The following is a 13,173-nucleotide window of genomic DNA, read 5'->3' as shown; positions in this document are numbered from 1 at the left end:
GGTATTTGTTAAGCGCTTACTATGTGCAGAGCACTGTTCTAAGCGCTGGGGTAGACACAGGGAAATCAGGTTGTCCCACGTGGGGCTCACAGTCTTCATGCTCATTTTACAGATGAGGTAACTGAGGCACAGAGAAGTTAAGTGACTTGCCCACAGTCACACAGCTGACAGGAGGCAGAGCTGGGATTCGAACTCATGAGCTCTGACTCCAAAGCCCAGGCTCTTTCCACTGAGCCACGCTGCTTCTCATTCATTAGCCATTCATCTGATTCATTAGCCAGGCTCTAAGCCTATCCCTTTAGAGGAGTCACTTTCAGACGAGATCTAATTCAATCTCTGTGTCCCACTCGGTCCCAGCCAAAACTAATTGAAAGGCTTGAGATGAACAAGTTAATTTCACATGGAAATAGCTTTATACAAGGTTTCCTAATACTGAGCTCGATGCTTTAGCCCTGGTCACCTCGCTCGGCCTACATTAACTGGTAAATTTCCGACGTTTATTACGAAACATTTGAGGGAAGCATTCTCCTCACACTTTGGGGGTTATCCTGTTTACTGATAACACATACCCAAAAATAAACATAAAGGTTGCAGAGAGAGAGAGAGAGAGAGCGCAGGAGAGAGAGAGGTAAGACATTTCAAATGAGCCAGAGATAACTTCTTTGATCTTTTTTGATGCGATAATTGCGAGTCACGTCAAAAGTTCCTGAAAACAGAGAGGAGATATAGGCCTAGGGAACAAGTAGTTACAGCTGCAGTCTTCAAGCAAGAATTAAATCTCTTTCATTAGGACTAGGAAAGCATGCCACTTGAAACAGTGAGGTTTTCCTATTCATTCTGAGTTCTAGGCTTCCCAGAAGTAATAGAAAGAACCTCTGCAGTGAGGCTTGCGTGGTGGATCGGGGAGGAAAGGGGCCAGATCTCACTGGAACCCATCTCAAGAAGCTTCTTTCTCTAAATACAGGGACACGGGACTCGTTAAGGGCAGGACAAGGAGGGAAAGGTGAACTGCAGCCATGTAAATTTACCATTAAACCTGCGACCGCAGGGGAGAGGACCCTGGGTTAACCGTCCTTTTTCTATTCACCCCAGGTCAAAGACCCAAGTGAGCCCACGGCTTTACTAATACTTTGCAAAAATATACGGTGCCATCCTACACAGATCAAACGCCATCACCTATTTATGAGCAATTTTTAAAAACCGTATCTCTGAAAAAGGACTCAGCTGGACTTTTTAACAAAGCAGGGCACCCTATCTGGGACGATCAGCCAGTTTCACCCATCTTTTCCTCACAGTTCAGCTACAGAGGAGCAACCGAACCCAACCCGCACCAAACCCCCTGCAGATTTCACCTCGGAAAATCCAAAAACGTGAGGGAAATTACCGCCCTTCCAGATCGCAGATCCCGGGGGGAGGGGGTGAGAAAAGAGTTCAAGGCTCAGGAAAACTCATGTTAAAATCACCGCGGATTGGGTTTGGGATGCGTTTTGCATTGGAGGGTGCTGTGGATGATTTATAGTAGAATGCTCTGAAACGTCTAAAATGGGCACTCCGGCTCCCATTCCGGTCCTCGGGCTCTTCTGCCTCCAAACCGGTCTGCCGACCTAATTAAGAGGGGCGCTCCCCCTCCAACGACTGAAAAACGAGGCTCCCGCTTATAAATAGAAAATAACTAGCGAGGCACTCGCTGGTCTATTTGGGGGTCGGTTTCTTTGTTCGGTTCAGGCTGTTTTGCACCGGCACACACACGCAGGCACACGCGTACACACACATACACACTCGCACACACATCTCCGCCCCCTCCAGACTCAGTTCCAAAAAGACAACTCGGGTCGCAGCCATCCACCTGTTCCCGGGGCCTCGTTCCAAACTGCGCCCCGCTCCCAGCCACGGTCTCGGGGGCCTCCCCCGCTCCTGCCCGGCAGAATAATAATAATCAGAATAATAATGGTACTCGTCAAGCGCTTACTACGCGTCGGGCTCCGTACTAAGCTTTGGGTGGACACGAGCAAATCGGATCGGACGCAGTCCCTGTCCCACGTGGGGCTCCCAGTCTCGATCCCCATTTTACAGAGGAGGGAACTAAAGAGGCACAGTGAAGTGACTTGCCCGAGGTCACTCGGCAGACCAGTGGTGGAGCCGGGATTAAAACCCAGGTCCTCTTGACCCCCGGGTCCCCGCTCTATCCACTATTCCATGCGACCGAGCCTCCTCTTTCCCAAATGACCGAGATGCGGGGATCGATCTGGTCTCTTAAGAACAGCAAAAAAAAAAAAGGCAAATCGCTTCATTGATCCTCAAATGCCATTTTCCATCTGCTTTGACTTTCCCCTTGCCTGGGAATAGCATATCGGGGGAGATGGAGGGAAAACTTGGTAAAAAGGCCCGTGTGCGGGAGTTTTTCCCGACCCCGGAGGAGCGTGGGGTGACTGAGGGCTCCAGGTGGCTAACCTGGCTAAGGTGGCTAAGGTGGCCAAGACGGCCAGGGTGGCCAACACCGCCTCCTCTGCGCCCCGGGCCTGGGCTGCTCGCCGGGCATAGGGGAAACGTGGGATCCGGACCCCCGGAGCCGAAGGGACCCTCTCGGTTCTGGAGGCTGGGGGGGGGGGGGGAGGCCGGGGGGGACGGATGGGCGGGGGAGGGAAGCGGGGGGGGGGTGCAGGGAAGAAGGAGGGCAGGAGCCTGTTTCCCCTCTATCCTCCACCCCCTCCCCACATGCCTCTTCGACTTCACCTGTCAGAAAAAGGTAGGTGCGAACCCTACTGATGCTCACACTCACGGTTTCTCTCTTTCTCTCTGCTTTCTTTCTCCCTCCTTTCCCCTCTCCCCTCTCTCTTTCTCTCCATCTCTCCCCCTCTCTCCCTCACTCTCTCTCACTCCCCGCCCTTCTCTCTCTCCCCCATTTCTCTATCTTTCTCTCTCCCTCTCTTTCTCTCCCCCCCCCACGACTCTCTCCCCCATCTCTCTCACTTTCTCTGTCTCTTTCTCTCTCCCCCTCTCTCCCTCATCTCTCCCCCCTCCCCATCTCTCTCTCTCTCTCTTTTTCTCCGTCTCTCTCCCCCCTTCCCCCTTTCTCTCTCTCTCTCTCCCCATCTCTCCCTCTCATTCTTTCTCTCCCCCTCCCCTCTCTCGCTCTCTCACTCTCTCTCCCCTGTCTCGCTCTCTTTCTCTCTCCCTCCCCCCTGTATCTTTCTCTCTCCCCCCTCGCCTCTCTCTCACTCTCTCCCTTTTTCTCTCCGTCTCTTTCTCTCTCCCTCTTTCCCTTTCTCTCTCCCCTCTCCCCCACCCTCTCTTTTTCTATCTCTCTCCCCCATCTCTCCTCTCTTTCTCTCTATCTCTTTCTGGCTCCCCACCTGTCCTCTCCCCTCCTCCTCAGCTCCATCCCTCCCCTCCCGGCTCCAGCCTTGCGCTCCGTCCGGCTGGGCAGGATCCCTGCGTGGAGGGAGGCGGACAATCCCCGGAGTCCGAGCGGCTCTCCCTGGTCCCGGAGGGGGAGGAGGAGACGATAGACGACCGGAGACGCCCCTCCTCCCCTTTCTCTCCCCCGGGCTCCAGACCCAAAGTTCCGTCCCCCCCCCCCGGGGGAGAGGGAAGGAAGGAAGGAGGGAGGGAGGGGATGGGGGTCGAGAAAGAGAGATGGGGGGAGAGAGACAGAGAGAGAGACGGGGAGGGGGCAGGGACGAGGGAGCGAGAAAGAGCCGACCCACCTGGACATGTGTTCCCGCTGGGGCCGGTGCGCCTTCTCTAGCCCCAGCTTGGTGAAGATGCCCACCAGGACCATGACGGCCACCACGCCGCAGATGATGTAGACGATGAGGTTGGTCTTGTCCTTGGTGGGGTCGTGCAGGGGGTCGTCCTTGCGGGCCGGGGGCTTGCCGGTGTTGAGCCACAGCGGGGTGTCGTAGTTGGTGCAGGTGCTCTGGTCGAGGCGCGTCTTCTTGAACTTGCAGCAGAACCTGAAGCCACAAGTGCCGCAGCAGAAGACGAAGTCGCCGGAGCTGCAGTTGAACGGCGGGTCCCACTGGCCCATGACATCGAAGTAGCCTCGGCAGAAGTCCGGCGCCGGGGAGCGCGTCGGAGGGGGGTCGGAGGAGCCTCCCGAGGGCTCCCCGGGCCCCGACCGGTTCCCCGCCGACAGCATCCCCGCGTTGCCCGGGGGTGGCGGGGGAGGAGGCAGGGGAGGAGGAGGCGGCGGAGGAGGAGGCGCCGGGGCCGGAGGCGGCGGCGGCGGAGGCGGCGGCGGCGGCGGAGGAGGAGGAGGCGGCGGCGGCGGCGGCGGAGGAGGGGGATGCTGCTGGCCGCCGCCGCGCTCCTGGGCTCGCCCGACGCGGGCGCACAGCTCGGTCAGGCAGCAGCCGAGGAGCAGGCGGATGATGCGACGCATCGCGTCTCCCGCCCGGGGCCCCGCCGCCCTGCGGGCGCCCGAGCCGGGGGTGCCGGCCTCCCTGACCCCCTCCAGCGCGCCCACCGAAAGGGGCTGGGGGGCGAGGGGGAGGGGGAGGGGGGCTCCCACCGAACCCCCCCCCTCCCCCGGCCTCCCCGCGACCCCTCTCCTCGGAGCCCGGGGACCCGCTCCCCGACCGAGCCGGGCCGGGCCGGGGCGAGCGGCACTTGTGGAATGGGAGAGGAGGGCGCGGGGGAAATTGAGGCAGAGGGAAGGAGGGAGGGAGGGAGGGGCCGGCGAGGGAGGGGCCGGGGAGGAGCCGTCACCGGGCTGCCCGGGCGGAGGGGGGACGGGCGGGGGGCGGGGCGGGGGGCGGGGGGGACCGGTCCTCCTCTCCCCGGGGGCGGGAGCGACGGCGGGAGGGGCGCCGGAGGGACGGGCGGAAGACACGGGGGTCCGCAGCCCGGGGGCCGCCCACCCGTCCTTGCAGCCTGCCGCCGAGGGGACGCTGGCTCCTCCTGGCAACCTGGGGGAGAGGGGCTTCTGACCTGCCCCCGCAAGCCGGGGGAGGGGGGCTTCTGACCTGCCCCTGCAACTCGGGGGCGAGGGGCTGCTGACCTCCCTCTGCGACCCGGGGGAGAAGGGCTTCCGACCACCCCCTGCGATCTGGGGGAGAGGGGCTTCTGACCTCCTGCAACCTGGGGGCGAGGGGCTTCTGACCTCCCCTTGCAACCCGGGGGCGAGGGGTTTAGGACCTCCCCCTGCGACCCGGGGGCGGGGAGCTTCTGACCTCCCCCTGCGACCCGGGGGCGAGGGGCTTCTGACCTCCCCCTGCGACCCGGGGGCGAGGGGTTTATGACCTCCCCCTGCGACCTGGGGGGCGGGGAGCTTCTGACCTCCCCCTGCGACCTGGGGGCGAGGGGTTTATGACCTCCCCCTGCGACCCGGGGGGCGGGGAGCTTCTGACCTCCCCCTGCGACCCGGGGGCGAGGGGTTTATGACCTCCCCTTGCGACCCGGGGGCGAGGGGTTTATGACCTCCCCCTGCGACCTGGGGGGCGGGGAGCTTCTGACCTCCCCCTGCGACCCGGGGGCGAGGGGTTTATGACCTCCCCCTGCGACCCGGGGGGCGGGGAGCTTCTGACCTCCCCCTGCGACCCGGGGGCGAGGGGTTTATGACCTCCCCTTGCGACCCGGGGGCGAGGGGTTTATGACCTCCCCCTGCGACCCGGGGGCGAGGGGTTTCCGACCTCCCCCTGCGACCCGGGGGCGAGGGGTTTCCGACCTCCCCCTGCGACCCGGGGGCCGGGAGCTTCCGACCTCCCCCTGCGACCCGGGGGCGAGCGGCTTCCCACTTCGACCCGCCGGCGAGTGGTCTCCGACCGCGACCTGCGGGCGAAGGTCCTCTAAGCGCCCCTTGCGACCCGCGGGCCGGTGGCCCCTGCCCTCCCTCGGCAACCTGGGGCCGAGGGGCCTCTGACTTCAACCTGCGGGCCAGGGGCCTCTGCCCCGCCCCTGCAACCTGGCCCAGGTCCAGGGCGCAGGACCGCCCGACCGGCCGGGAGGGAGGGAGGGAGAGAAGGAGGGAGAGAGGGAGGAAGGAAGGAAGGTAGGAAGGGAGAAAGAAGTGGATTCCAAGTTCCCCTTCCCCACGTGCCTTCGCCCCGCGCCCCAGACCTGCTTCCCTGCCCACCCTCGGCGCCGGCCGGGTCCGGGACCGGGGATGGACGGAGGGAGCCGGGCAGGGGCGGGGGAAAGCCAGAGACGGGAACGCACGAGGAGGGAGAGAAAGACGCGGCGGGGAAAGCAAGAGGAATCTCTCCGAAATCCAGCCGGGGCTTCCCTTTCTCACTGCCACGCGGAGGGCGCCGCCCCTCTGCACAGAGCCCCGCGCTACAGGCGACCCCCCTGGCCCTGCCCTGTCCGGCCCTGTCCCGTCCGACCTCATCCTGTCCGGTCCTGCCCTGTCCAGCTCTGTCTTGTCCGACTTTTTGTCCCGCCCGGTCCTGTCCTGCCCGGTCCTGCCCCGTCCGGCCTGGCCCTGTCCGCTCCTGCCCTGACGAGCACTGCCCTGCCCTGCCCTGCCCTGTCCTGCCCTGCCCTGCCCTGCCCTGCCCGTCCCGCCCTGCCCGCTCCTAACCCTGCCCCGTCCGGCCTGTCCTATCCGCTCTTGCCCCGCCCGGTCCCACCCTGTCCGGTCACATCCCGTCCCGCCCCGTCCGCCCGGCCCTGCCAACCTCCCGCGGCTCTCCTGCCCCTGCCCCTGCCCCGGGGGATCTCTGGGGCCACCGATGGTCCCTCAGACGGCTTCCTCTTCCCTGCCTCTTGCTTGCCCGGTGCACGGCCGGGGAGTGACGCGGGCCGGCGGACGGCTCCGTCCAACGACCCAGAGCCGGGAGGGCCAGTGCTCGTCGCTTCCCCCCTAACCCTCCGAAATATCTCTGTCCCCCTAAGCCGAGTTTTCCCTCCCTCCGGCCTCGGACCTTCAGATGGGCCTCCGGGCCTGGCACGTGTCCCCCCGCCCCTCGAAACGCTGAAGCCCCGGGGGAGGAAGGGGCCGGTCCTGGGGGGATGGGGTAGGTCTCGGGGCCCGGCCTTCCGGCTCCACTGCACCCCCAGATTCCCTATCCCGTCCCGCTGGCGGCTCCCACGCCCTCCCCCCCCCCCCCCGTCCAGCCTCCTCCCCCCGACCCGCTGGCTCCGTTGCGCCCAACCACCCGGGTGCCGACCTTCTGGCTCCGGTACCGACCGTCACCCCCCATCTCAACTTCTTGGCTCCGACGCCCCCCCCCCCCGTCGCCCCCCTTTCCCCCTCTCTGGTCTCCAGACCCTCCCGTCCTTCCTTTCCCGTCCTCGGCCCCTGCCTCGGCTGGGAGTTCGTTCCCGCGGGCGGATTTTTCCGCCGGGGGATGCCGCATCCTCCCCCTGGCTTCGAGCTCCACACGGGCCGAGGCGTTTGGGCCTCTCGACCGCTCCGTCGAAGGCGGTATCCGGCCGGCCGGCTGGACTGCGGAGTTGGGTTTCTCCGACCGCCGACGCGACGTTCCAGGGCCTTTCGATACTTCGAGGCTTCTCTCCCCCGTAAATGAGACGCACTTTGGGTTTTCGACACCGTCCGAGGGGCGGGAGTATCGATCGTTACTCCGTCGCGGTATTCGCGTGCTGGTTTTTGGGGATGTCTTGCTTCCGCACCGTGGCTCCCCTTTGAACGCCCTGAACTCTCCCGGATTTAGAGCAGGCCGAGGATTCCCGCCCCCTCCCGCGGAATACTTGGGTTTAGGGATCCCTTTCCCCCGGGAGCAAGTTTTCCCACAACTCAATCTCACAGATGTGATTGATTCGTCACCGGGGTGTAGAAGCGTCATCCCAGGGATGTTTTCCGACACGCCGAGCTAAATCTAACCGTAAACCGCGACCGATCGACGTGCAAATGGCATATGATGTGTGTGGAATGTGTGGAACGTGTGAGTCTTACTGGGGCTTGTGTGTGTGTGTGTGAGCGACTGACACATTGCGGGGTGCTTCGTCGATACTGAAATCTCTGAAGAAGAAAAAGACGAAGAGTCGTGGAGGGAGCGGCTAGGTCCCTGCCTTGTCTGCATTCTGACCTCCCCCTCACCTCCTCCCCTTTCCCCCATGCCTTTTTCTGGTCGAAATTGTAGAAATCCACAGATTTGGTTAGCAGCTTTTACTGACGAGTGAGCCCCTAGATGGGTGGTAAGGGAGTGCCTGGCACCTAAAGAAAACAAACCCTTCAACCTACCGATCCACCTGTACCCCCCCCCCTCTATTTTTAGGAAACCTGATTCCACCTGTGCTACTTCAACAAGATTCGACCCGGCTCGCACTTACTTTCTGTACATCCTGTGGGGTTTTTCCTCCCGCCGACCTATCGACAGGGAGGTCGATTCCCAAATGTCATGAATTTTTAAAAAGGGATGATCTTTTTGTAATTATTCTGTTTTTATCATGTATATTGTTCCAATACAGACAGTTGACACCCTATAGCGCTTAGGTAAGTATCCTTATACTCTACCATTTCCCCTCTCTGTGATTAATATCGGACTCCCGCCTGTAGAGTGAAAGTTCTCTGTGGGCAGGGATCATGTCCACAGACTCCATGTCGTCCTTTTCCAAGCTCTGCAAGGAATATGTCTTTAATGAATATCACCGACTGATCGAAATGGCATATGATGTGTGTGGAATGTGTGGAATGTGGATCGATTGAATACCTGGTTAATGGGGGACGTCCCTCTATTGGGGTTGAGTATTGGTCCCTAAATTTCCCCAATTCTTGTGATTCTAGAGGGGTTTTTTCCCCACTGCTTAATGGGGCACCTGGCAAGTTCATCTGCTATAACAGATCATTAGATTTTTTTTTTTCCTGAAATGTGTATATGCAAATGAGATGAAATTAAAGTTCAGTTTTTGATTCAAGTGCTTTTCTGAAAGAGATTATGACATTATTATTTACAGTACATTCATTTTTAAGGTGTCTTTGTAGAAATTTCATTCAGGACTACTTCAACCATTTTAAGAAATGCAAATTCTGCACATTACAATTACAATGCAATAACATTAGAACAATTAAAGAATATAGAAACAAAACACTCCCCAAGACCTTTACTTAATAGCAAAAGAAATAGTCTTTGGAGCAGCTTCTACTCTGTTCATTTGGTGTTCAAGAGAAACAAAGATAAAGGGAAGTAGACAGTCGGAGTGATTTTTCTGGATAACTGAGGTGAAAAAATCTGCCGCTAAGGGAAATTAAGGTGGGGAGCAGAGGGGAAACTGAGGTGGGGCAGAGGGGACGGCTTTCCTGAGGACATCTGGTTGAGGAGATCCCCTGCGGCTCAAAACAGAGAAGCAGCGTGGCTCAGTGGAAAGAGCCCGGGCTTGGGAGTCAGAGGTCATGGGTTCGAATCCCGGCCCCTCCGCTTGCCAGCTCTGTGACTTCGGGCAAGTCACTTAACTTCTCTGTGCCTCAGTTACCTCATCTGTCAAATGGGGATTAAAAACTGTGAGCCCCACGTGGGACAACCTGATCACCTCGTATCCCCCCGGCGCTTAGAACAGTGCTTTGCACGTGGTAAGCGCTTAACAAATACCACCATTATTATTATTAAAACAACTAAGTTCTTCCCCGGAGAGAGTCATTCAGTCAATCAATCAGTGGTATTTACTAGGTGCAGAGTATTGCACTAAGCGCTTGGTAGAGTAAAATACAACAGAATTAGAGGACACAGTCCCTGTCCATTGTGAGCTTACAGGCCTAGGGGGAAGACCACCGGCTTGGGAGTCAGAGGTTGTGGGTTCTAATCCCAACTCTGCCACTTGTCTGCTCTGTGACCTTGGGCAAACCTCTTAACTTCTCTGTTACCTCATCTGTAAAATGGGAATTAAGACTGTGAGCCCCACATGGGACAACCTGATTACCTTGAAACTACCCCAGCACTTAAAACGGTGCTTGGCACAGAGTAAGCACTTCACGAATACAATAATAATAATCAGAGGGGAGCTCACCGTCTAGAGTCTACCTTCTCTAGAAGTTAATCTCTCAAGAGAGTTAATAATAATAACTGTGATATTATTAAGCACTCAACAGATACTTTTGAGGGATTGAGGAACTCACCAAGTGCTGGTGAGAGACACTGCTGGCCTCGGGCAAATCTCTCAGGCTTGTGGTCCCACTTCCAGGGTCAGATCAGGATCACCTGCATTGGGGAAGTAAGAAAAAAGGTAAGGATTGGAACTTCATGACAACGCAGCAATTGCGCTCAAGATGCTTAATAATAATAACTGTGGAATTTGTTAAGCACTTACTATGTGCCAAACACTGTACTGAATGCTGGGGTGGGTACAAGACAATCGGTCCCCCAAGGGGCTCACAGTCAAGGTAGGAGGGAGACCAGCTCTTGAATCCCCTTTCAGCAGATGACGGAACTGAGGTCCAGAGAAATTGACCTGCCCGAGGTCACACAACAGATTATATGGTGGAGCCTGGAGCGGAACCCAGCTCCTCTGACTCCCGGTTCTGTGCTCTTTCCACTTGACCATGCTGCTTCCCTTTATGCGGTCAAAGGATCGGTGTCTCGTTTGCAGGACAAGAGAGGGGAGTGGGTGGAGAGCCTTAGGGACAGACCAAATGGATGATCGTCCCAGTTATCCAATTTTTAAGAGGTACCGGCTATGGAAAACCATTCCCTAGAGAAATCTTGGACCAGACAGGGTGGCTTAAAGAACAGAATTGCCACATTGGCATGAAGTTTCAACCCTTACCTTTTTTCTTACTTCCCCAGTGCGGTTGATCCTGCTCTGAACCTGGAAGTGGGGCCACAAACCCGAGAGATTTGCCCATGACCACCATTGTCTCTCACCAGCACCGAGGGGCTTAGGGTTCCTCAATCCCTCGAAAGTATTTGCTGCTTGCTTTTTGGGTGCAGAACACTACCCTAAAAGCTTGAAAATGTGCAATAGAATTAATAGATGGGACACCTTCCCTCATGGAGGGTGCAATTTAGGTGGGAAGGTAAAACCCTAAAATAATTTACAGACCAGATGAAGAAGCAAAATCAGGTAGGCAGATGCATGAGTGCTTAGGCAACAGGGCATGTAAGTCTGACAGGCACAGAATTGCTAAAGTTGGGGGTATAACCTAGGGAGATGAAAGATTAATTGGGACAGGTGTCATAGGGGAAATGTGATTTTAGGAGGGCTTTGAAGACGGGACCAAGCTGTGTATTGGTGGATTTAAAGAGCCAGTAAATTTCAGGGAGAAGGAAGGACATGAGCGAGGGATAATAAGGTAAGAGACACAAGCGACAAGTGTTCCCAATTCCTAAGTACTGAAGCTGAGTTTTTTTGTTTCATTATCCATTTAAAGGGAGTTGTTTACTTTAGGGAATTTGGAAAGTGAATCAGGAAAAAGGAGTGCTGTATGGTTTATGTTGTGCCTCTTCTAATGTGCTCTGAGTTCATTCTGAAATAGGCTCTCTTTTTTGTGTTAAATTTAAAAAGAGATTACAGCTGCTTAAAGTAATATATGACATTCTGTTTTAAATTATTCCAAATCTCTATTTTGGAAGTTCTTTGAAATGTATTTAGCTTGAGTGCCTGGTGACAAATCAGCCTTAATAAGATACTCCTATGGGGTTTTCTTTTTTTTTTTTTAAGTCCAGTCATGGGTTTTCACATAAGAGACTTAAAGCATATTTTATTTTCTTCCAGACTGTAGATTCTAGACTGGAAGCGCACCGTGGGCAGGGAATGTGTCTACCAACTCCGGTTACCCTGTACTCTCCCAAGAGTTTAGCCCGTGTTCTGCACACAGATTGATCGATTCTTTTGGACCCTCAATTGCTAAGTCAGAAACATCACGACGGCAGTGCCGCAGTTTGGGTTTAGGAGGTCCTGTCTAGTGGTCAGAGTGTGAGGAGCAATTCCAATATGATCTCTGGGAGGGAGCGAAAGAAAGAAGAGCATGGGAAGCTCACAGAGAAAGCACAATGCACAGTAAGTTCTTCGCTTTCTCCGCTCTTTCCAAGTGAGAATGTGGCAGGCCACTGCACTGTCTTTTCTGTGCAGAGCCAGTCGGAGCCAGGGAACATGGATGTTCTAGTCAATCAAGGGTATTTATTGAACATTTACTGTGTACGGAGCACTGGACTAAACTCCTACAATACCACAGAGCTAGCAGAAAAACTCCCTGCCCACAAGGAGCTTAGTCTAGCCACGGTAGCTATCGGCCAAACTAGTAAACAAACTCGCTCTGTATTAGATTATCCTTCCTTCTGAGCTCAAATGTCCGTTTCCCTAAATAATAGGCTTGCGTAAGCTCCTTGTGGGCAGGGAACGTGTCTACCAACTCTGTTAGATTGTGTCACCCGAGCGCTCTGCATACCGTAAGCGCTCAATAAATACGTTTGATTCATTGATTATTTCCCCCCAACAAAGTAGTTGTTGTGGATCCTGCACCTGTCTTTGTAGCAGTCAGAAATGTGTGAAATATAAGATATCTGAAATGTCTGTGCACTGGTAGCTGTCTCTCATGGGTTGTTTGGACTAAACCTAATAAGGAATCTGGCAACATTCCTTTTGGCCCCTTTTTTTGAGAAAATGGTACAGGAATAAGAATGTTCGACATTTCTCAAAGAGAGATCTTTGGACTGCTGACCTTCATACTTGTCCTGAGCCAAGAACTCCCCTTGGGAGATTTGAAGAACAGAGTTGATTTGAAACGGAGGAAGCGAAAGGCTTCACGGTCGAAACTTCACCAGTTACTACCTTTGTGCCTCTAGACCCCTTTGAGATGCTGAGCTGGGGTTGGAAAGGGAAATGGGAGCCTGAGAGAGGGGAGATTTATATGGAACACTTCATCCACTTTCCCCTCACACCCAATACCTCCCCACCCCAAATTTATTTCTTCCCTTCGATCTGATTTAAATGGGAAAATGGATTTCAGACTGAACATCATTTGGGCACACTCAGGCTGTTCATGACCGAAGGCACATTACATGTATGATGTGAATGAACTTCATGGTTGGAAAGCAGCGTGACCTAATGGGAAGAGCACAGGCCTGGGAGTCAGGAGGACCTCCGTTCAAATCCTGGCTATGCCACATACCTTCTGTGTGACCTCGGGCAAGTCACTTAACTTCTGTTTGCCTCAGTTACTTCCTCCATAAAATGGGGATTATGAAAGTGACCCTTATTTGGGACCGGGTCTGTGTCTGACCTGATTAACTTGTATTTTCCCCAGCACTCAGTACTGTAAGTGTTTAACGAATACCA

The 13,173-nt window shown here is 55.9% G+C and overlaps 1 protein-coding gene across 1 annotated transcript in view; it reads right to left on the bottom strand.

The window, feature by feature from the left end:
• SHISA9 (shisa family member 9) overlaps window positions 1-4,449 on the bottom strand; it is a 261,288-nt gene extending 256,839 nt beyond the window's left edge. Inside the window, exons 1-2 of the mRNA XM_029057989.2 lie at window positions 4,290-4,449; window positions 3,708-4,163 (exon numbers count right to left, since the gene is read on the bottom strand). Of these exons, the coding sequence (XP_028913822.1) occupies window positions 3,708-4,163; window positions 4,290-4,384 (551 nt within the window). The 5' untranslated portion in view covers window positions 4,385-4,449. The remainder of the gene's footprint in view (window positions 1-3,707; window positions 4,164-4,289) is intronic.
• Between the last annotated feature and the right edge of the window lie 8,724 nt (window positions 4,450-13,173).

This window comes from Ornithorhynchus anatinus, chromosome 2, assembly GCF_004115215.2.
Source record: "Ornithorhynchus anatinus isolate Pmale09 chromosome 2, mOrnAna1.pri.v4, whole genome shotgun sequence".
Classification (NCBI taxonomy): domain Eukaryota; kingdom Metazoa; phylum Chordata; class Mammalia; order Monotremata; family Ornithorhynchidae; genus Ornithorhynchus; species Ornithorhynchus anatinus.
Note: the sequence above shows the minus strand (reverse complement) of the source record. Positions and strands in the feature narration are given on the sequence as shown.